The sequence below is a fragment of the Salmo salar genome, chromosome 04 (assembly GCF_965601325.2).
Source record: "Salmo salar chromosome 04, fSalSal1, whole genome shotgun sequence".
In the NCBI taxonomy this organism is placed as follows: domain Eukaryota; kingdom Metazoa; phylum Chordata; class Actinopteri; order Salmoniformes; family Salmonidae; genus Salmo; species Salmo salar.
Window position 1 is genome coordinate 47,650,995 of NC_138294.1, and position 21,720 is coordinate 47,672,714.

Consider the following 21,720-nt stretch of genomic DNA (forward strand, 5'->3'; position numbering starts at 1 on the left):
TGAGACAGTCAGTGGAGAATATATGCTGCTGTGTGTTTTGTGTGGCTCCTGCTCATAATCTGTACTCACCCCCAAGGTTTATTTATGTCCCCACCGCTCAGATAGGATGGCAGCTCTGTGTCTTCATTAGCATATCTTTCTTCCTGACTTTTTAAATTATGAAAGCCAGAATCTGCTGATAATACTGCTGGATGAATGCTGGAAGACTTAGTGTTTCACAGGAAGCACATTTGGTGCATGATGTGGTGACTCATAATGCGCGACTGAAAAACCTTAGGAAGTCTGTTCTCCTTCATATCAGAAATGTCAATTGTCTTTGCGTAATCTTTCTCAATAGATACTCACCAACCTTCACTCAAATTGCATGTAGTGAAATTATATAGCATGTGATGATACCAGAGGGTTGCATGATCAATCAAACAGTGTTTGTAGCTGCTATGTCGTCCTAACAATGGAGTGGCATCTGCGGTCTAAATGAACCCTCCTATTGGTAAGCGTGTCTGCTGTTTATATTACATCATAGCTACTTTTGTCTAAGTGAAAAATTGGGAGCGACTTCAAAGCTAGTATTGTAATGCACGTAACATTTTCTGTAAGTGAATCAATGTTGTTTTTGTCTTAATTCGAGTGCTTGGTGCCTTCTTTGCATATGGATACAAACACTAACAGCCGTCAACCATTTATTCTCTTCTAGTCAGCAACGTCCTGGTTTTAAAGGTAGTTGGATAAAAAAAAAGGTAAAAAGACACCTTTCTGTTTGATCTGGCCGCTCCCTCAAAGCTTAATTAAGAGGCGACCTACGGGTCCAACAAAGTTAAAAGGGATGTTGGGTAATCAAAGACTGGGATGTGCTAAGTTCTTCAGTGAATCTGATTCGCAGGGAGCAGAAGGTCTGGCACAACATGAAATCACATCACAGCTGCTTCTCTCACCAGTACCTGGAACACACTGTAGTTCATCATTATGAATGATTGAAAAAATATGTTAATTCTCTATTTGGGTACTGTGCTGCTCGTTTCTCTCACCTGTCTGAAACAAAGTCCTGGTTTTATGAAGCGGTGCACTGTCTGCCTCTGTAACGTTGATACAGTAGAGGAGAACGGAGGTGATTTGGGTTTCCCAGGGTCTTTTTCATCTCCTTTGTGGTACTGTTGGACTGGAAGTCATATGGCACAGGAGGACACAGGCAGGGTATAATTGTTGCCTTTTTCCACCATGAGGTGCAGCCCAGGTAGCAAATGGTATCATTGTTTTTTTTCTTCCTGTAAAGCACATTGCGTTCCATGTCTGCTGGATAATGAAAGCTTGATTTGATTTCAGCCTGTTTTGGTGTTTGGGGGAAACCATGCTCAAACTACAGCTTTGTTAAACTCAACTTGCAGCTTTGGTTGGTGTGGTATGCTGCACAGTATCGAGCCATTTAATTATACTGATAACCAGGTCCCTGGGGGGAGACAATTAGCTATCTTTTGTTGGTGTTTGTGGTGGTAGTGGAGTTGTGTGTTTCTTTGCTGCAGTTCTATAAAGGGATTGTCTCTATTTTGATATTCTAAGGCCCTATTCCCACTAAGAGATATGAAGGAGAGTCTGAGGAGCGGGGTGGCGAAAGAGATTTCTAGTTTTAAATTCACATTACATCCTTGCCTTACCTGTCGTTGTCGCTGGCAACGCGACATTCTTGGTCAGCAGCTCTAAATGACCGTAAAAATCACAGTAGCCACTAGCCAGCAAGCACAAACTATTCAACAATGACAGTTTCTTCTGAAACATATTACACTAAGCTATTGAATAATGGAACCAAACCATATTACACTCTTGAATAAAGCAATAATTCACAAGCATGTGCAGACACTTGAAGGGTTTATTTTCTCACCTGTAGGCTACACTCATTACATTTTAGCTTCAAGACAAAAGCGCAGAGTTGCTAAAAGCACGTCGTCATCAAGTAACATTAGCCTATCAAAAATGAACGACTGACCCTCTCATACAAATATAAAATTACAGTAGGTCTACCTTAGAACATTGCAACAAAACAGGCTTAATTTCTTTATCAATATCATGCAAATCATTACATGTGGTAAGTTTCACGTTTTAATGTCACGTGCACAAGTACAGTGAAATGCCTTTCTTGCAAGCGCTAAACCCAACGCTGCAGTAGTCAATATAGTAAAAATAACACCAGGTGGAACAAAAACACATTAAAAATAAGGACACAAGGAAGTTATTAAGCTATATACACAGGGTCAGTTCCAGTAGCATGTTTACAATGTGCAGGGCTACTGGAGTGATAGAGGTAGATATGTATAGGGGTAAGGTGACTAGGCATCAGGATATATGATACAGAGTAGCAGCAGCGTATATCGTGAATGAGTGTGTGTGTAGAGTCGGTATAAAACTGTGTGCATGTTCTGCGTGTGTGAGCAAATGAATGTGTGTGTTGGAGTGCGTGACTGTGTAGGGTCCTGTGAGTGTGCATAGAGACTAGTGCTGAGCGATCAGTGCTTTTTGAGGTTGTTTTGGTTCGGCTCAAAAATAATCGCAGTTTTTGGTTTCGATTATCTTAAAACACTAAAGGGACTATGCATTATGTGGGTTGAATGCTGTAACAACACACAATAAAACAATTAATACAAGTCCCATGATGGTCGTGGCTGTCCATTACTGCTTATCACTTATTAACCATCATTTATTCACTTAACTGTAATACAGTATTTCAGTTGTGTATGTTACCTTTGTTTTATTTGATTACTTTATGATTTAATTCCAAGTCATCTCATCTTTATAGAGCTGCTGCCTATGCTCTCTGGCAAAATCCCTATTTTGTAGTTATTCAAAGTAAATGAGGCATATTTTTGACTGCTGAATACCAACTATTAATTACTTAGATAATGTATTTTCAGCTAGAGATAGCTCGCGAAGCAACAGCGGCTCTCTCTATCACAGGACGATCGCGCATTCTTCTCTCTTCCGTAGCAGGCGTAAAAGAAACAAAGACCGGTCAAGTAGATGCGCAAAGGATTATGGTCATTGTAGTTAATTACCACGTAATGGAAACAACTCCCCACCTATGTCGCACAGTTCAAGCTGGGTCTGATTTATCTCTAGAGAAAATGGGATGTGCGCATTGAGCTCACTCCCTCCCCAAAAAACCAAATGGAATTCAAATAATTGAATGAAGTTGGTCGATTAGATAAAATCAAAACAAAGGGAAAGAAAAGCAGCACCAGGATACAGTTGACCAGACTGAAGCACAGACTAACATGGGCTTCCATATCAAACAGCTCGTTGCAGTGAATTCACTTATAACAGTTGCGACTGAAAACGTGGGTATAACTGAATTCACTGCAACGAGCTGTTTGATATGGAAGCTCATACCCGCCATAAAACATATAAAGTGCCTCATGATTTGTCAACGTGCACTATTAGTCTGTGCTTCAGTCTAGTCAACTGTAGCCTACTGATAACAACCACAGCTGCAGGTAGTCTAGAGAAGCCTATGCGTTCTGGGCCTAGCCTAAAATAGGCAATTATTTTTGGTTTCTATTCAAACTTCTTGGTGGCCTTTTTTAAACAGACATATATTTTTATGATGTATTTTTTTTATTACGCTAAATAGATTTCAGTGGGGGCACGGAGATCGACCTTAGGGGTTAATCCAAAATGATTGACTGGAAGTATTCAATCGACAACATTCTGATAACTGTGTGAGTATATACAATGCAACCCTGCACGTAGCAAGCTCAGCCCTGTTGGTTTCACTGTCCAATCGAAATGGTCTCTTTGTCTGTGTAAAGGGGCAGCAAGTAGCCTAGTGGTTAGAGCGTTGAGCCAGTGACCGAAAGGTTGCTAGATTGAATCCCAGAGCTGACAAGGCATCACACATTGTTGTTCTGCCCCTGAACAAGGCAGTTAACCCACTGTTCCTAGACCGTCATTGTAAATAAGAATGTGTTCTTAACTGACTTACCTAGTTAAAAATAAAATGGTTTTAATGTTTTCTTCTTCAGTAGGGCCAGGAGTTAAAAAACATATGACCTGATTAGACAAAGAATCTGGTCCCATCATAGCCCATATAAAAAAAAATTACAGTGATTTATTACTATGTCATACGCTACAACTAGGGTCCGGAGTTGGTTAGGTTAGCCTACTACCAGACCAGGAAAACTCTGGTGCCCCCTGGAAAACAATTACCCACCCACCACTCTGAGACCTTTGGTGCCACCTCTGAAGTCACCACACAATGTTACAAGTGAAAAGACATCTATTTGTATGATCTGCATTTGACATGTTTTTAGTTTTTGTTTGTGGAGATGGGCTTCCATAGTTGTATGTGGCTCAGTGCAGCTGGCAGCTACTGCGACATTTTCAGAATGTAACAGCCTGTTACTGCAATTTCAGGTATAAACTCAATAAAAGGAGTCTCAAATATTAGGAAAATGTCTAAACATTTAAGTTGTTTTAAAAACATTGCTCTGCTATTAGCATTTATACTGTAGGAGTGTTGGCTCAACGAGACTATTCTGTTTACACTGCCCTGCCTCAAGGGGGGCGACTGTTGTCCGAGTGTCGACACGTAGCAAGTACTCATGTTTACATTTCAGTAATATGTGTAGCCGACGGTATTTTTACGAGAAGTGTAGTAAGTGTGAAGAGGCTCTTAATTCTAATGATTGTCTCACCAACAGGAAGTGTAGAAATGGCCTACCAAACATTCAGTTTGATGAATGAGCGTCTGTCAATTTGTTTTATTTCCTCATTGTAGATGGAGATTCCCATTAAGTAGTTATAGTTTGACAACTTTCTGTTTCCCTGCCATTGTTCCTGTAGGTTTAGTTTTAATCCAATACTATCCCACTTCTAAAAAATTAATCCCTCAAACAGATTCGTGAATGAGAGGAAATAGACACTGTTCACTAACAGCCATTTGATTAAAAGTCTGCTGCTCTTAAAGGCCCAGTGCAGTCAAAAATTGGATGTCCTGTGTTTATATATATATAGTCTTTCCACACTGAGGTTTTGGATATTTCCAATTTTAGCCAGTGTGCAGATTTCCATCTTTCTAAGCACACTGAGGTTGGAATAATACTGTGAAAATTATGATAATGCCCTTGTAGTGTAAGAGCTGTTTGAAAAGACTGCCCGAAATTTCAGCCTGTTTTGGTAAGATAGAGCGTGAAGGACAACCCAGCCAGCCTAACACGGATGACGCTGGACCAATTGTGTGCTGCCTCATGGGTCTCCTGGTCGCGGCCGGCTGCGTCACAGCCAGTGATCAAACCCAGATCTGTAGTGATGCCTCTGGCACTGCGATGCAGTGCCTTAGACCGCTACACTACTCGGGAGGCTTGGGATAGAGGTTTTACCTGCCTGGTGACAAATTAGTTAATAGGCCAATAAGAAAGAGTTCCAAACCACTTTGCCAATAACAGCTAGTTTTCAGTTTCCCTCTCCCCACTCAGACCATGCTCAGACAGTCCTAGCAGAATTCTCACTTGAGAAATTGCTCTTGCTAATAAGCTATTTTTATTTATTTTTGAACATTTTAATTGAAAACTATCACGTTAAGGTACTTAATTGTTACCCAGAAATGATTAACTATTGAGATAAAAACATTCTGCATTGGGCTTTTAAGATGCAAGTTTTCATTATCGTCATCATCCAATTTATAAAAGCAATTAAGACGCATCGCACGCCTACCCCCATCCAATTTAACCAATTTAATTAATTATTCCCTGATGTATTACTAAGAAATGGTTCACGGTCTCCATTCCATAAAGCATATGATTCTTGGCATGTTCAAGCATCTTGTTAATAAAAAAGAAAACTGCCATCCACCACCCACACGCACAGTAGAAGATTTGATATAGGCCTAACTGACTTTTGTGTATTTATTTGTGTGAAAAATGTGTGTAGCCTAGTCAGTGTATATTTGTAGTCGCATACGGACGTGTTTGTAGCATAGTGTGTCTGTGTGTGTGTTTTGGTGTTTTCACTACAAATCTGCTGTTGATGGATGAAACTTCCGATGACGTCTGTGTTTGTTTCGTGCTGTTGGTTGGAGTCCGAGTTATGTATTTTATGACTGGGTTGCTCTATCATCTGTTCTCTTTGTTTCGTTCCGGCAGCCACCAACACTCCTTTGTGGTTTGGACAACCCACTCTCTCCTCGCTCCCTCTCCGACTTACCACCTGACAGGGTAAATGTACCAGTACGCTGTGTGTCAGTGTGATTGCTCCTGATCCTGTAGCCATGAATACTCCTCCACATCTAGTTGTGGTGGTGTTGACCCTGAACAACCGCTATCTAGAGCCCACTAGGCCATCCATCAGCCAATCAGTGGCCGCCACTGCTGTCAAAACTACTGTAGACTTTCATAGCCCACATTAAAAAAAGTAAACATTGGCTGTTGATCACATCACTTTTTTCACGTGTGTGTATATATATATATATATATATATATATATATATATATATATATATATATATATATATATATATATATATTATTTTTTTTACACTACTGTTCAAAAGTTTGGGGTCACTTAGAAATGTCCTTGTTTTTGAAAGAGAATCACATTTTCTGACCATTAAAATAACATCAAATTGATCAGAAATACAGTGTAGACAGTTAATGCTGTAAATGACTATTGTAGCTGGAAACCACAGATTTATTTTTTTATGGAATATCTATGTAGGCATACAGAGGCCCATTATCAGCAACCATCACTCCTGTGTTCCAATGTCACGTTGTGTTAGCTAATTCAAGTTTATAATTTTAAAAGGCTAATTGATCATTAGAAAACCCTTTTGCAATTGTTAGCACAGCTGAAAACTGTTCTGATTTAAAGAAGCAATAAAACTGGCCTTCTTTAGACTAGTTGAGTATCTGGAGCGTCAGCATTTGTGGGTTCGGTTAGAGGCTCGAAATGGCCAGAAAGAAAGACCTTTCTTCTGAAACTCATCAGTCTATTCTTGTTCTGAGAAATGAAGGCTATTCCATGCGAGAAATTGCCAAGAAACTGAAGATCTCGTACAACGCTGTGTACTACTCCCTTCACAGAACAGCGCAAACTGACTCTAACCAGAATAGAAAGAGGAGCGGGAGGCCCCGGTGCACAACTGAGCATGAGGACAAGTACATTAGTGTCTAATTTGAGAAACAGACGCCTCACAAGTCCTCAACTGGCAGCTTCACAAAATAGTACCCGCAAACACCAGTCTCAACGTCAACAGTGAAGAGGCAACTCCGGGATGCTGGCCTTCTAGGCAGAGTTCCTCTGTCCAGTGTATGTGTTCTTTTGCCCGTCTTAATCTTTTCCTTTTATTGGCAGTGTGAGAGATGGCTTTTTCTTTGCAACTCTGCCTTAACTCTGAAGTTAATATGACCCTCATGGTCAGTTAGCGGCCGTACCCTAATAACCAGTGGAAAACACTGGTCTCCAGTAATTGTAGGCCTAATTAAAGTTGCTGTAGTTAATGAGATGTTGCGTTGGTGTTGCATAGAGCAATAGTTCCCAATCTGTGGGACGGGCCCACTTGTAGGTCATGGCAGGTGTCCAGGTGTGTCGCGGGATGACTTTTTCGTATGCATAAAAATATATATTAAAGTTTTCAAGTTGTCTGAATACTTTCTGAATGCACTGTGTGCGTGTGCGTCCGTGCTTAGGGTCTTTGTCCTGTTGGAAGGTGAACCTTCACCCCATTCTGAGGTCCTGAGCACTCTGGAGCAGATTTTCATCAAGGATCTTTCTGTACTCTGCTCCGTTCAGCTTTCCCTCGATCCTGACTAGTCTCCCAGTCCCTACCGCTGAAAAACATCCCAACAGCATGATGCTGCCACCACCATGATTCACCATAGAGATCGTGCCAGATTTTCTCCAGACGTGACACTTGGCATTCAGGCCAAAGAGTTCAATCTTGGTTTCATCAGACCAGAGAATCTTGTTTTTTATAGTCTGAGAGTCTTTTAGGTGCAAACTCTTTTTGGCAAACTGTAAGCGGGACATCATGTGCCTTTTACTGAGGAGTGGCTTCCGTCTGGCCACTCTACCATAAAAGCCTGATTGGTGCGGAGATGGTTGTCCTTCTGGAAGGTTCTCCCATCTCCACAGAGGAACGCTGGAGCTCTGTCAGAGTGACCATCGGGTTATTGGTCACCTCCTTGACTAAGGCCGTTCTTTCCCGATTGCTCAATTTGGCCAAGCTGGTTGAGTGAATGCCAAGAGTGTGCAAAGCTGTCATCAAGGCAAAGGGTGGCTACTTTGAAGAATATAAAATATATTTTGATTTGTTTAACTTTTTTTTTTTTTTTTTACTTCAAGATTCTGTGTTATTTCATAGTTTTGATGTCTTTACTATTATTCTACAATGTAAAAATAAAGAAAAACCCTTGCATATGTAGGCGTGTCCAAACTTTTGACTGGTAGGGGGGTGTGTGTGTGTGTGTGTGTGTGTGTGTGTGTGTGTGTGTGTGTGTGTGTGTGTGTGTGTGTGTGTGTGTAATACACACACACACATTTTCGGGAGGGGAAAAAAATGATTTCAGTGTAAACTTAAAACTAAAACCAAATCTAAAGTATGTAGAAATGATAATGGACCTATATATAGGCTGTCATTGTTAATAAGAATTTGTTCTTAACTGGCTTGCCTAGTTAAATAAATACTTTAAAAAAATAGATATATATTTTTATAATAGCTTAGCTATAGCTCTTTGAGAACTTACAATCAACAACAAAAAAGCTAGACAATGAGGCCCCTATTGATTTTATAATATTTAAGCATAAAAACACAGTATTAGCCACTGCAAAATGTATAGAATTGTAGAAAGATGTGCTTTAAAACTACAAAACCTTCTCTCTGGTGCCATGATGATATTGTTTACTTATTCTTTGGTCTGTGTATGTTTTTTTTCACCGCTCAAACTTTATTGTGGGTCGCGACTCAAGACACCTCAATTGGTAGGTCCCAAATTAAAAAGAGTTTGGGAACCCCTGGCATAGAGCACCAGTGTAATGTGGCAGAGGAGGAGGTGAGAACACTGCTATGATTGGCCTGAGTCGTGTCATTCTCTCACAGTCCCAATGAGAGCATGATGAGGTCTGCTGCAGGGAGGGGCCCGGCTGGGGATGTTTACTCTTAGTTCGTGGTTACATTTGCCTTGTAGTGTGACTGCCTGTCCTTACATCCCTGTATATAAGCACAATTTTCAGGTGTGTGTGAGCGTACTTGTGTATTGTTTGGTGTTAATGTAGACATTTTAATTCATGTTCTATGTGCCTGATTAGGAGAATGCAAATGTCTTAGCTAAGCTCTCCCCTTGTTGTGCTGTGTATTTATTGACCTTTTTCCTAAAACCCCTTTCCTCAGCCGCTGTGCATGAATCATCAGGAAAATCTCAAGATTCTCTCATCATGTAGGCTAGTGAATCTGCATACAAAACACACTCAATGAGTTGATTTTAATGTATATCCGTGCTTGTACTGCATGATTGTAATTAAACGTCCGTTTTCCCCTCTCCCTCTTTTCCTCTTTCTCTTTTCCCCTCCCTCTGCCTCCCCCTAAAGATCCCTGGTGGAGGACGACGACCCTCACATGAAAGTGTCGCTGGGGTGTGGTGACATGGGCATCTCTGCCCACCTACAGGCTTCAAAAACCGGAAACACTCGCTTCTTTACGAGCAACACGCACAGCTCAGTGGTCCTTCAGGTGAGTAGTAGTGGAGAGAGACTGAGAGATGGTGCTGCTGGGAAGGATGGACAGATTGATGAACCTCTTAAAAGCCATAATGAAATATGCCAGGGTAATTTTAATATGCCTTCAGAGGTCCTGTGATTGATTGAAATGATAGCTATACAGGCAGGTCCATAAATATTGTCAGCCTTTATAAAAATGAGCAAAAAAGCCTGAATAAAGTAATTAAAATACTGAGTTGTAAATTATAGATATATTATTATGTTATACTATTACAATTGCTCAGTGAAAGATTTTATTAACAAGTAAGAAAACAAAATCTCAAAGAGAGGGGTCAGAATTATTGGCACCTTTTTTCTAAAATGTTTTATGAGATTGGGAGGGATCTTAGACCATTCCTCAATACAAAATCTTTCTTGGTCCTTGATATCATTTGTCTCCTCTTATGGACTGCACTCTTCAATTCAAACTACAGGTTTTCAATGGTGTTCAAGTCCGAAGACTGAGATGGCCATTGCAAAATGTTTATTTTTAATGCTTGGGGCAATTGTCTTGCTGGAAGATCCACTTGCGGCCAAGTGTCAGCCTCCTGGCAGAGGCAACCAGGTTTTTGGCTAAAATGTCCTGGTACTGGGTAAAGTTAATGACTAGGGATTTGTCCAAATTTTATGGGAAGAATGTCTTAATGTTTAAATCCGTTTTACATTAAAACAATAAAAAAAATCATACAATTCCACCTGAATTTGTATTTATTATGGATCCCCATTACTCTTCCTGGGGTCCAGCTAAATTAAAGCAGTTGATACAATTTTAAAAACATTACAATACATTCACAGATTTCACAACACACTGTGAGCCCTCAGGCCCCTACTCCAGTACTAAATCCATGTGTATGTATAGTGCGTATGTTATTGTGTGTGTGTCTGTGCCAATGTTTGTGTTGCTTCACAGTCCCCGCTGTTCCATAAGGTGTTTTTTAATCTGGTTTTTTTTAATCTAATTTTACTGCTGGCATGAGTTACTTGATGTGGAATAGAGTTCCATGTAGTCATGGCTCTATGTAGTACTGTGTGCCTCCCATAGTCTGTTCTGGACTTGGGGACTGTGAAGAGACCTCTTGTGGCATGTCTTGTGGGGTATGCATGGGTGTCCGAGCTGTGTGCCAGTAGTTGAGACAGACAGCTCGGTGCGTTCAACATGTCAATACCGCTCATAAATAAAAGTAGTGACGAAGTCAATCTCTCCTCCACTTTCAGCGAGGAGAAATCGCTGAAGTCCTTTTTTGTGGCACCTGACCACACTACTGAACAGGTGTGACACAACTATTGCCTGTAGGACCTGCCTTGTTGATAGTGTTAAGAAGGCAGAGAACCGCTTTATTATAGACAAACTTATCCCCATCTTAGCTACTACTGCATCAATATGTTTTGACCATGACAGTTTACAATCTAGTGTTACTCCAAGCAGTTTAGTCATCTCAACTTGCTCAATTTCCAAATGATTTATTACAAGATTTAGTTGAGGTTTAGGGTTTAGTGAGTGTTTTGTTCCAAATACAATGCTTTTAGTTTTAGAAATATTTAGGGCTAACTTATTCCTTGCCACCCACTCTGAAACTAACTGCAGCTCTTTGTTAAGTGTTGCAGTCATTTCAGTTGCTGTAGTAGCTGACGTGTATAGTGTTGAGTCATCCGCATACATAGAAACTCTGGCTTTACTCAAAGTCATTAGTAAAAAAGCAAAGGCCCTAAACAGCTACCCTGGGGAATTCCTGATTCTAACTGGATTATATTTGAGAGGCTTCCATTAAAGAACACCCTCTGTGTTCTGTTAGACACGTAACTCTTTATTCACATTATAGCAGTGGGTGTAAAGCCATAACATCAATTTCTCTCAGCCAATCATCAGTCATTTGTGTAAGTGCTGTGCTTTTTGAGTGTCCTTCCCTATAAGCATGCTAAAATTCTGTTGTCAATTTGTTTACTGTGAAATAGCATTTTATCTCGTCAAACACAGTTTTTTCCGTGACGTTTGGTAAGGGTTGGTAACAGGCTGATTGGTCGGCTATTTGAGCCAGTAAAGGGTGCTTTACTATTCTTTGGTAGCGGAATGACTTTAGCTTCCCTCCAGGCCTGAGGGCACACGCTCTTTTGTAGGCTTAAATTGAAAATGTGGCAAATAGGAGTGGCAATATTGTCTGCTATTATCCTCAGTAATTTTCCATCCAGATTGTCAGACCCCGGTGGCTTGTCATTGTTGATAGACAAACATTTTTTCACCTCTTCCACGCTGACTTTACGGAATTCAAAAGTACAATTCTTGTCTTTCATAATTTGGTCCGATATACTTGGATGTCTAGTGTCAGCGTTGTTGCTGACACTAGACAAGATAACCAGGAGGCTGACACTTGGCCGCAAGTGGATCTTCCAGCAAGACAATAACCCCAAGCGCACATCAAAATCCACCAAGAAATGGTTAATTGACAACAACAAAAAATAATGCATCTCTGTGTCCAGACTTTGAACCCCATTGAAACTCGTGGTTTGAAGAGGGCATTCTCCTCGCAATGGAAGGGTGCTAGAGTAATGAAGATAGAGGTCAAAATTATTGGCACCCCTATCTTTTTTCGATTTTTCTAAAATTACTTGTTAAACAAAATTGCTTTCTCTGAGCAATTGTATTAGTATAAAATAATTTGCATATAATATAGCTCAGTAGTTGCATTTATTTTATGCAGTCGTTTTTGCTCATCTGATAATTATGGACCTGAATATGTCTGTAGGGCGTCGGAAACTTTGCCAGACAAAGATACTAAGGGCCTGTACCCAACTCAAAAAAATATCTAGACATTTCTGAACACACAAAAAAATTACACAAATTACCCTGCTTTTGTTTCAATCAGGTTTTTTGTTCAAAATTCAATTTTAAAACACATAAAAGTTGTTCCTGTGCAGATCTTCAACGATGTGCAGCAACAATCATGCGCATCTGTCTCAAACAATCTCGACTAGGCTATTGTGTGCAACTCGTTTCTCCTTCTCACTTGCAATCTTCAAACACTGCACACATTTCTTCCTTTGCTCTACCTAATATTTTGGAATTCTTACAACTAATGTCTAAGTTGTTATAAGCACATCAGGCTTTAGCCTTCACTATCCCATTTAAAAACCAACCAATGTTATAAAAATAAAGGTTTCTCCCACTCTAATCACTGGCACATCTAAAGTCAGGATGCGATGCGCGTGGAGGGCAAAGCACGTAAACAGTGAAATGAATCATGGTCGTGTGTGCAAGCTGTCTAAGAGATAAGACTTGTCTTTCAAACCTATCTGCTGCATTTGTTGAGGAAAATGATCAGTGAATTATTCAATTGATTCACTGCGGAGGAAGATAATTATGTTCTAAGAACATTGAAAACTGTTATGTTCTCGACAAAGAGTTGTCAAACGGATATCTTTCATGAAGTTGAATGAAAATATTGGAAATGACTGTTGTTCCCTCTAGTTGAAATGGCCTACTTTTTTCATCGCAAGCATAGAACAAGATGCCTTCGGCATATAAGAGGATAAAAAGAAAATGTGATGACAATTGAAATGGAGATGAAATCCCTTATTATTTATGTAGGCTAGTTAGCTGTGATTTTGAAGGGGATGACAGAGCGATGGTAGTGACTCCTTCAGTGCAGACAGACAGTGGCTCAGCATGTTGGGCTCCAGCTGTTTGATGAAGCATCAGCACCAGTGAGTCAGGCACCGTGCCCTGCCTGGCCCATGCCAGTCTCTGTCCACACGTGAAGGTCGTCACAGAGATGGGGGCTGCCAGGCAGGAGCTGGCAGAAAGCTACAGGACTCATCAATGTGCGACCTGTTCACACTGTGTGTACTCCACTACCTGTTAGTATGATGGTGTGTTGTGTGGACGTGTTGTTAGGCAGAGTGCTTCTAAGGTCCTGATTCACCAGTGTAATAGCCTTTTAACTGGTGAATAGTTTTTATACCTGCTGTTGAAGAGTGTGTTGAATTTTTTTTTTAGGAACACAGCACTGGGTGGGTGTATAGGTGTGATTCAGCACATTGCTCAAGTCAGAAAATAGGATTGGCACAATCTCTGTCGTCGCTGCAAGGTTTCTCTATCGATTGACAACATTGACAGCTGTCGGCTTGCTACCAACTGTCCGTGGCTGAACATTTTCAGAGTTTAATAACAACTATCACTGAGATAAATTCAAAGTTATGATTTTAGGAACACAGCACTGGGTGGGTGTATAGGTGTGATTCAGCACATTGCTCAAGTCAGAAAATAGGATTGGCACAATCTCTGTCGTCGCTGCAAGGTTTCTCTATCGATTGACAACATTGACAGCTGTCGGCTTGCTACCAACTGTCCGTGGCTGAACATTTTCAGAGTTTAATAACAACTATCACTGAGATAAATTCAAAGTTATGATTTGAAAGCTTGTTGGATCATTAGAAAAAGGCACATATTGCTATCCCTTGTTAGCGGTCATCTATTATAGCCCATCTATTTTCTGTTGTTCTCTGGACATATTGTAACTACGCCTGGATAGGATTCTAGAAATGATTTTGCCAAGAGAAGACTCTACTTTCAGTGCTACATCTGCTAACATGCTCATCAGGCGGTTGCTGCATGGGAGCAAAACATCATTCAAATGTGTGGGAAACACCGACTGTTGACCATTTTAAGTGAATGCTAATTAAGCAGTGAGGGTCGTCAATGCACATAAAGTGATGCCATTGTTGGACTCCACTGTGTTCTTTATAGGGACCTCAGTCTGTGACTGAACACTGGGCTTAAAAACACAAGTAGAAAATGTAATAGCATTGCTACATATTGCTTTTAAGGCTGGTGAGCATTATAGTTTTGCGGGAAATTAATTTAAGATGTATGTATTTGGCTGATTTTACCCAAAATTATTCTACCAATAATTTTTATTAAACCAGAATATGAACTTACAAACATATTGTAACATTCTCTGTATAAAGATAGACACAAAAAAAAAAAACATTTTGGGGTATACATTTTTATTCTTTGTATAAAGATAGACAAATAATTACTTTTTGGTATACATTTTTGACCTCTCAGTGTACCAGTCTGGGCAGGCCTTATACCAATCTGGTTCAGGACAGACATGGTCTCTCCACACAGTACACAGAGCGCTCTCTTTAAAACATTTATTTTGTTATTTTATATTTGTATATTTTTTTCATTTTTTTACCCCTTTTTCTCCCCAATTTCGTGGGAATCCAATTGGAAGTTTACAGTCTTGTCCCATCGCTGCAACTCCCCTATGGACTCGGGAGAAGTGAAGGTCGAGAGCCATGCGTCCTCTGAAACACGACCCTGCCAAGCCGCACTGCTTCCGGAAGCCAGCTGCATCAATGTGTTGGAGGAAACACCATCCAGCTGGCGACCGAAGTCAGCTTGCAGTCGCCCGGCCCGCCACAAGGAATCGCTAGAGCGTGATGGGACAAGGAAGTCCCGTCTGGCCAAACCCTCCCCTATGTGCCTTAGACTGCTGCGCCACTCGGGAGGCCTCACAGAGCAGCTCTCTAACAGGCTGGCCTCTCCTCTTTCTCTCTCTCCCCCTCCCAGGGATTTGACCAGCTGAGGATAGAGGGATTACTGTGTGATGTCACGCTGGTGGCGGGGGACGGAGACGAAGCTTTCCCAGTGCATCGCGCCATGATGGCCTCCTCCAGCGACTACTTCAAAGCCATGTTCACAGGTAAGTCGTTATGCCTCCATCTCTCTCACCACCTCTCACTGACCCACAGCTGCATGCATGGGATGAGATGTCCGCATACTGTGTTTAATGTTGATTAACAGACTGAGTAATCAGAGGATTAGCCTGCTTGTCACGCATCCATCAATCAATCTCTACTCTGTGGCTCTGCAGCTGATAGCATTGTGTTGTCTGGTTGTCTTCTCCCAAAGTGCTCCTTTTCTTGAAGCACAGCGTGAATCCTCCAGGATTTGAGATGCTGCTTTTTACTTTCCCTGTCATCTCTACATTCTGATAAGCTACCATAACTTGAATTAGACATGGTCATTTTCCCAAGGGGTTAAGGTTTTGATTTGCCTTGTGCTTTTAAAAAAAAAAAGTAATAAGTTTTGTTTTTCATAAGACATCACAACTATTGCATTCATCACTGAGGTGAACATGCTTTTTTTATTCCCAGAATGCATTTCTGTATTTCATCTTGTTGTTGCTTAGTAACTGCCTGACGCAAATAGAAACGACTTGGATAGATGCAGTGAGGGTAAATATCCTTCAACAGTTTCATATGTCCTCTTCTTAACAATCTAAAATAGGACAGACTCAATGCCTGTAAGTGGTTATTAAACAAATATTCCACTAGCATGTAGCCTATCTGGGAGGTTCAGATGTGTTGTTGAGATTAAATGGATGGGTCGTTCCACGAAAAGAGTGCCTTTTGCGACCCTTTTATATTTTAAGAGAAATTCTGCACGAATATTGAATTTTAATAAAAGCCTGTTATATTAAATGAAGTGCCCTTTAATATAGACGACATAGAGAATTCAATAAATCAGCATTTTGACATGTCCCTCCATCAACCCTGTGTCACTTCTAGGAAGATTCAACAGCTAAGTGAAAAGCTGGTTCTACTCTTTTGGAACATTTTGTAGTGCTTTGTGGTGGAAAACTGAGCGGGTCAAAAGCATAACACGTAAACCCTGTTACCCATGGATAAAGAAATGTTTTAGCAGTACATTTTTTGGGGTGAAGCTTGGGTTCAATTGCCATTCCCTGTTGCACACAACAAGCTTCCATTCCCCGTCACAAGGGGATTTATGGTTGATTTAACCTTTTACACTCGTGGGAATTGCCCTAAACGTATAGGGCTAAATTGAAATGTTTCTTACAGAAGAAATATGAAAAGTGTATGCATAATCATGGTAGCAATTGAAAGGGACAAAAAACAATTTGCTCAACTTGCCCAATTAGCGGGAGGGATGCGGGAAACTTCTTGTCGCGTGTGGTGGTCAAGTTCAAAACGGCCGTCAGTCAAAACCCATACAGCGCTGTGGAGCGCAGAGCGAGAGCTCTAACGTCATGTATAGCATGTTACTGTACAGCCACTGAGCTCTGACGTCATGTATAGCATGTTACTGTACAGCCACTGCGTTCCAATTTAAGCATTTATTAGTGTCCGATTCTGCAATTTTCAGCCCGTGTACAGGTACGAGTGTGTAAAGTAGGGATGCACGATATATCGGTGAACATATCGGAATCGGACGATATTAGCTAAAAATGCCAACATCGGTATCGGCCCGATGTCTAGTTTAATGCCGATGTTAAAAACCGATGTCAAAGCTACCGTGCATACCTATATATGACGTAATGACGCCACGTAAAATGTTGCGCTACACGTGCAACACAGCATTCCTAACCTAGCCCACAATGTCTGCTGTGTGGATCGAGCAGTCATTTGAAAGAATAAGAACATTTCAGCGAGACAACATCCGTTAAAACCAAGATAATGGAATTCATTGCCCTTGACAATCAATCGTTCTCTGTCGTGGGTTATGTTGGCTTTCGCTGACTGGTCGAGCACCGGTACACACTACCAAGTGCGCTATTTTTCAGAGGTTGCCCTACCGGAGTTAAACATTAATAGCTTCACGACATACATACTATGGAATGCCGTTTGGGTCTTTGCGTGACAAAAAAGATACAGTAGCACTGTCAAAGCTGTACAAAAAGTCTGCAAACGAGCAAATACCGGCCACGAACAAGGTGTTTACAATACCGCGTTGGTAATAAAGCATAATTTGTTCAACCGCAACTTCTGGCGTAGCTAGCTTTAGCTTGGTACCTAGCTATCACCAATACAACCAGCCTGAAAACAATGACCAGTAGAAACTGCAGTCATTTTCATTATTCTTAGCAATGATTTAGGAATCCTTGTGAGTAAGTATTAGCTAGGTTGCCACTTGTTGTTCGCCTATTGAAATTAAACAGTTCATGAAAATAAACCATTTCAATTAATATATTCAGTTTAAATAACATGTACCCGTGGACTGTTACTCAAAATAAAAACTAAAGCAAGAAATACATAGAGTTAAAAAAATTCGGTTTAACCTCCCATCCCATTCCCCCAACCCCACCCAGGCAACATGTCTCCATCCAACCCCCCCCCCAACTCCCGGAAACCACGTTTTACACCCCATCCCACCCCCATAGTAACTTGGGTTGCTTTTCAGTCATCCAAACCCCCCACCGTCCTGCTAGCCCCCCGACGGCCAAAGAAAACCCTCCACATACAACCCCTCCCTCGTGGGCCTGAAAGCAAAGAAAGTCAAAAATATATTTTTTAAGTATGTGTGTGTGTGTGTATATATATATATATATATACTCTCTCTCTCTCTCTCTCTCTCTCTCTCTCTCTCTGTCAAAAGTTTTATAACACCTACTAATTCAAGGGTTTTCCTTTATTTTTACTATTTTCTACATTGTAGAATAATAGTGAAGACATCAAAACTATGAAATACACATATGGAATCATGTAGTAACCAAAGAGAGAGATTTGGGCTCCCAGCGAAGTTGCTTCCTCTGTTGAGAAAAGAGGATTTCTTAATATTTTAGAAAGGGCTTAGTCTGGCATGGAGTGGATTTACAATCAGAGGTGTACAGCTCTTTATAGAAGCGGGAGAATCTTTGATTACTATGGTTCTGATTGTAATTCCCCTGTTTCATATTCAATAGTCGCTATGTCAGCTAATTGAACATTACTGCGTATCTTGTTGGCCAATAAACAACTGGGGCAATTACTATGGAAGTAATGGTTGAGTCTAATTTGATGGATGGCAAACTCTGCTCTCTGTCTTATCAATAACTTAAGTTCTGTCTTGACTTTGGAAAGAGTAATAGCTACCTGGTCTGAAGAGTGTTTGTTGAGAACGCAGTTAACATTTCCAATTCAGATATCTGCTTTAATTGTGATTTATTCAACCCAGATGCACTTTTGGTTAATTTTTTTTATTTTATTTAACCTTTATTTAACTAGGCAAGTCATTTAAGAACAAATTCTTATTTACAATGACGGCCTACAACGGCCAAACCCAAACCTAGACGACGCTGGGCCGATTCTGCGCCGCCCTATGGGACTCCCAATCATGGCCGGTTGTGATACAGCCTGGAATCGAACCGGGGTCTGTAGTGACACCAAAACCACACAACCATTTTCCAAGCAAGGAGAGGCGTCACAAAAACCAGAAAGACAGCTAAAATGAATCACTAACCTTTGATGATCTTCATCAGATGACACTCCCAGGACTCAATGTTACAAAATACATGTATGTTTTGTTCGATAAAGTTCATATTTATATCCATAAACCCCATTTTACATTGGCGCGTGATGTTCAGAAAATGTAGTCCCACCAAAACTTCCAGTGAATGAGCACATCAATTTACAAAAATACTCATCATAAACTTTACAACAGTTATTGAAAGAATTATAGATATACTACTCCTTAATGCAACCGCTGTGTCAGATTTTAAAATAGCTTTTCGGCGAAAGCACATTTTGCAATATTCTGAGTACAGCGCTCAGCCATCAAAGCAAGCTATACAGTTAACCGCCAAGTTCTGGAGTCAACTGAACTCAGAATTAGTATTATAAATCTTCCTTTACCTTTGCTGATTTTCGTCGGAATGCACTCCCAGGACTCCCACTTCCACAAGAAATGTTATTTTTGTTCGAAATACTCCATATTTATGTCCAAATACCTCCGTTTTGTTCGCGCGTTCAGGTCACTAATCCAAAGGCATAACGCGAGAGCGCAGAACCAGAGACGAAAAGTCAAATAGTTCCATTACCGTTCATAGAAACATGTCAAACGATGTTTACAATCAATCCTTAGGGTCTTAACCTGTTTGGGATAGGGGGCAGTATTTTCACGGCCGGATAAAAAACGTACCCGATTTAATCTGGTTACCACTCCTACCCAGTAACTAGAATATGCATATACTTATTACATATGGATAGAAAACACCCTAAAGTTTCTAAAACTGTTTGAATTGTGTCTGTGAGTACAACAGAACTCATTTGGCAGGCAAAAAACTGAGAAGGTTTCATGCAGGAAGTGGCCTGTCTGACAAGGTGTCGTTCTTCTTGTCTCTGTTTATTGAAGAGTGAGGATCTTAGCTGTCCCGTGACACTTCCTACGGCTGCCATAGGGTCTCAGAAGGCGGTAAAAAGCTGAATCGTGGCTTTGCAGGCTCTGGCTGAAAAAAAGTAGCGCGTTTGGGTAGTGGCTGGTTACAGTACTGTGAGACTCAGGCTCGTGCCCGCGTCGACCGAAAGCTTTGTTTACTTTCCTCTGTTTAGCTAAATGGACATTCCCGGTCGGAATATTATCGCTTTTTTACGAGAAAAATGGCATAAAAATGGATTTTAAACAGCGGTTGACATGCTTCGAAGTACGGTAATGGAATATTTCGATTTTTTTTGTCACGAATTGCGCCATGCGCGCGACCCTGATTTACCATTTCAGATAGTGTCTGGGACGCACGAACAAAACGCCGCTATTCGGATATAACGATGGATTATTTTGGACCAAACCAACATTTGTTATTGAAGTAGCAGTCCTGGGAGTGCATTCTGACGAAGACAACAAAAGGTAATCAAACTTTTATAATAGTAAATCTGATATTGGTGAGTGCTAAACTTGCCGGGTGTCTAAATAGCTAGCCCGTGATGCCTGGGCTATGTACTTAGAATATTGCAAAATGTGCTTTCACCAAAAAGCTATTTTAAAATCGGACATATCGAGTGTATAGAGGAGTTCTGTATCTATAATTCTTAAAATAATTGTTATGCTTTTTGTGAACGTTTATCGTGAGTAATTTAGTAAATTGTTAGCGAATTCCCCGGAAGTTTGCGGGGAATTTGCTAGTTCTGAACGTCACATGCTAATGTAAAAAGCTGGTTTTTGATATAAATATGAACTTGATTGAACAAAACATGCATGTATTGTATAACATAATGTCCTAGGGTTGTCATCTGATGAAGATCATCAAAGGTTAGTGCTGCATTTAGCTGTCTTCTGGGTTTTTGTGACATTATATGCTAGCTTGAAAAATGGGTGTCTGATTATTTCTGGCTTGGTACTCTGCTGACATAATCTAATGTTTTGCTTTCGTTGTAAAGCCTTTTTGAAATCGGACAGTGTGGTTAGATTAACAAGAGTCTTGTCTTTAAATAGCTGTAAAATAGTAATATGTTTGAGAAATTGAAGTAATAGTATTTCAAAGGTTTTGAAAATCGCGCCACAGGATTCAACTGGCTGTTACGTAGGTGGGACGAATTCGTCCCGCCTAGCCCAGAGAGGTTAAGTTACCTGTAATCTTGATCCAAACATTTCAAACAACTTTCCTAATCCAACTTTAGGTATTTTAAAACGTAAATAATCGATACAATTTAAGACGTGATAAACTGCGTTCAATACCGGATGAAAACAAAGTGAAGCACGTTCCAGGTCGCGCACACAAAACATTAGAGTGCACTAGGCTGGACCCTTCTTCTGAATAGCCGTACTTCTTCATTTCTCTAAAGAAAAACATCAACCAATTTCTAAAGACTGTTGACATCTAGTGGAAGCTATAGGAACTGCAAGCATATTTCTATTAAAACAGGCTTACCATAGAAAACCAATGGAAAACAGATTGACCTGGATGGATTGTGCTCGGGGTTTCGCATGCCAAATCAGTTCTGTTATACTCAGACATTATTCAAACAGTTTTAGAAACTTTAGAGTGTTTTCTATCCAAATCTACAAATTATATGCATATCCTAGCTTCTGGGCCTGAGTAGCAGGCAGTTTACTTTGGGCACACTTTTCATCCAAACGTGAAAATAGTGCCCCCTAGCCTTATTAAGAGGGAAGTGAGGTCACTGTTTAAGCCGGTAATAATATTCTGCTGCAGATGCTGAGCAAAGGCTTTTCACTGCAACCCACAGCCCTCTCTGGTTAAATTATACAAT

General features: G+C 40.5%; 1 protein-coding gene across 4 annotated transcripts in view; it reads left to right on the forward strand.

The window, feature by feature from the left end:
* The window catches only part of LOC106603113 (kelch-like protein 13), a 111,598-nt gene that overhangs the window by 59,450 nt on the left and 30,428 nt on the right, over positions 1-21,720 (forward strand). For 3 of the 4 annotated variants that reach the window (XM_014196352.3, XM_014196353.3, XM_014196351.3), the window contains 2 exons: positions 9,565-9,706; positions 15,305-15,437. In XM_014196352.3, the coding sequence (XP_014051827.1) occupies positions 9,565-9,706; positions 15,305-15,437 (275 nt within the window). Of the gene's footprint in view, positions 1-9,367; positions 9,414-9,564; positions 9,707-15,304; positions 15,438-21,720 lie in introns of all 4 variants that reach the window. The other variant, XM_014196356.3, reaches the window with a different exon arrangement.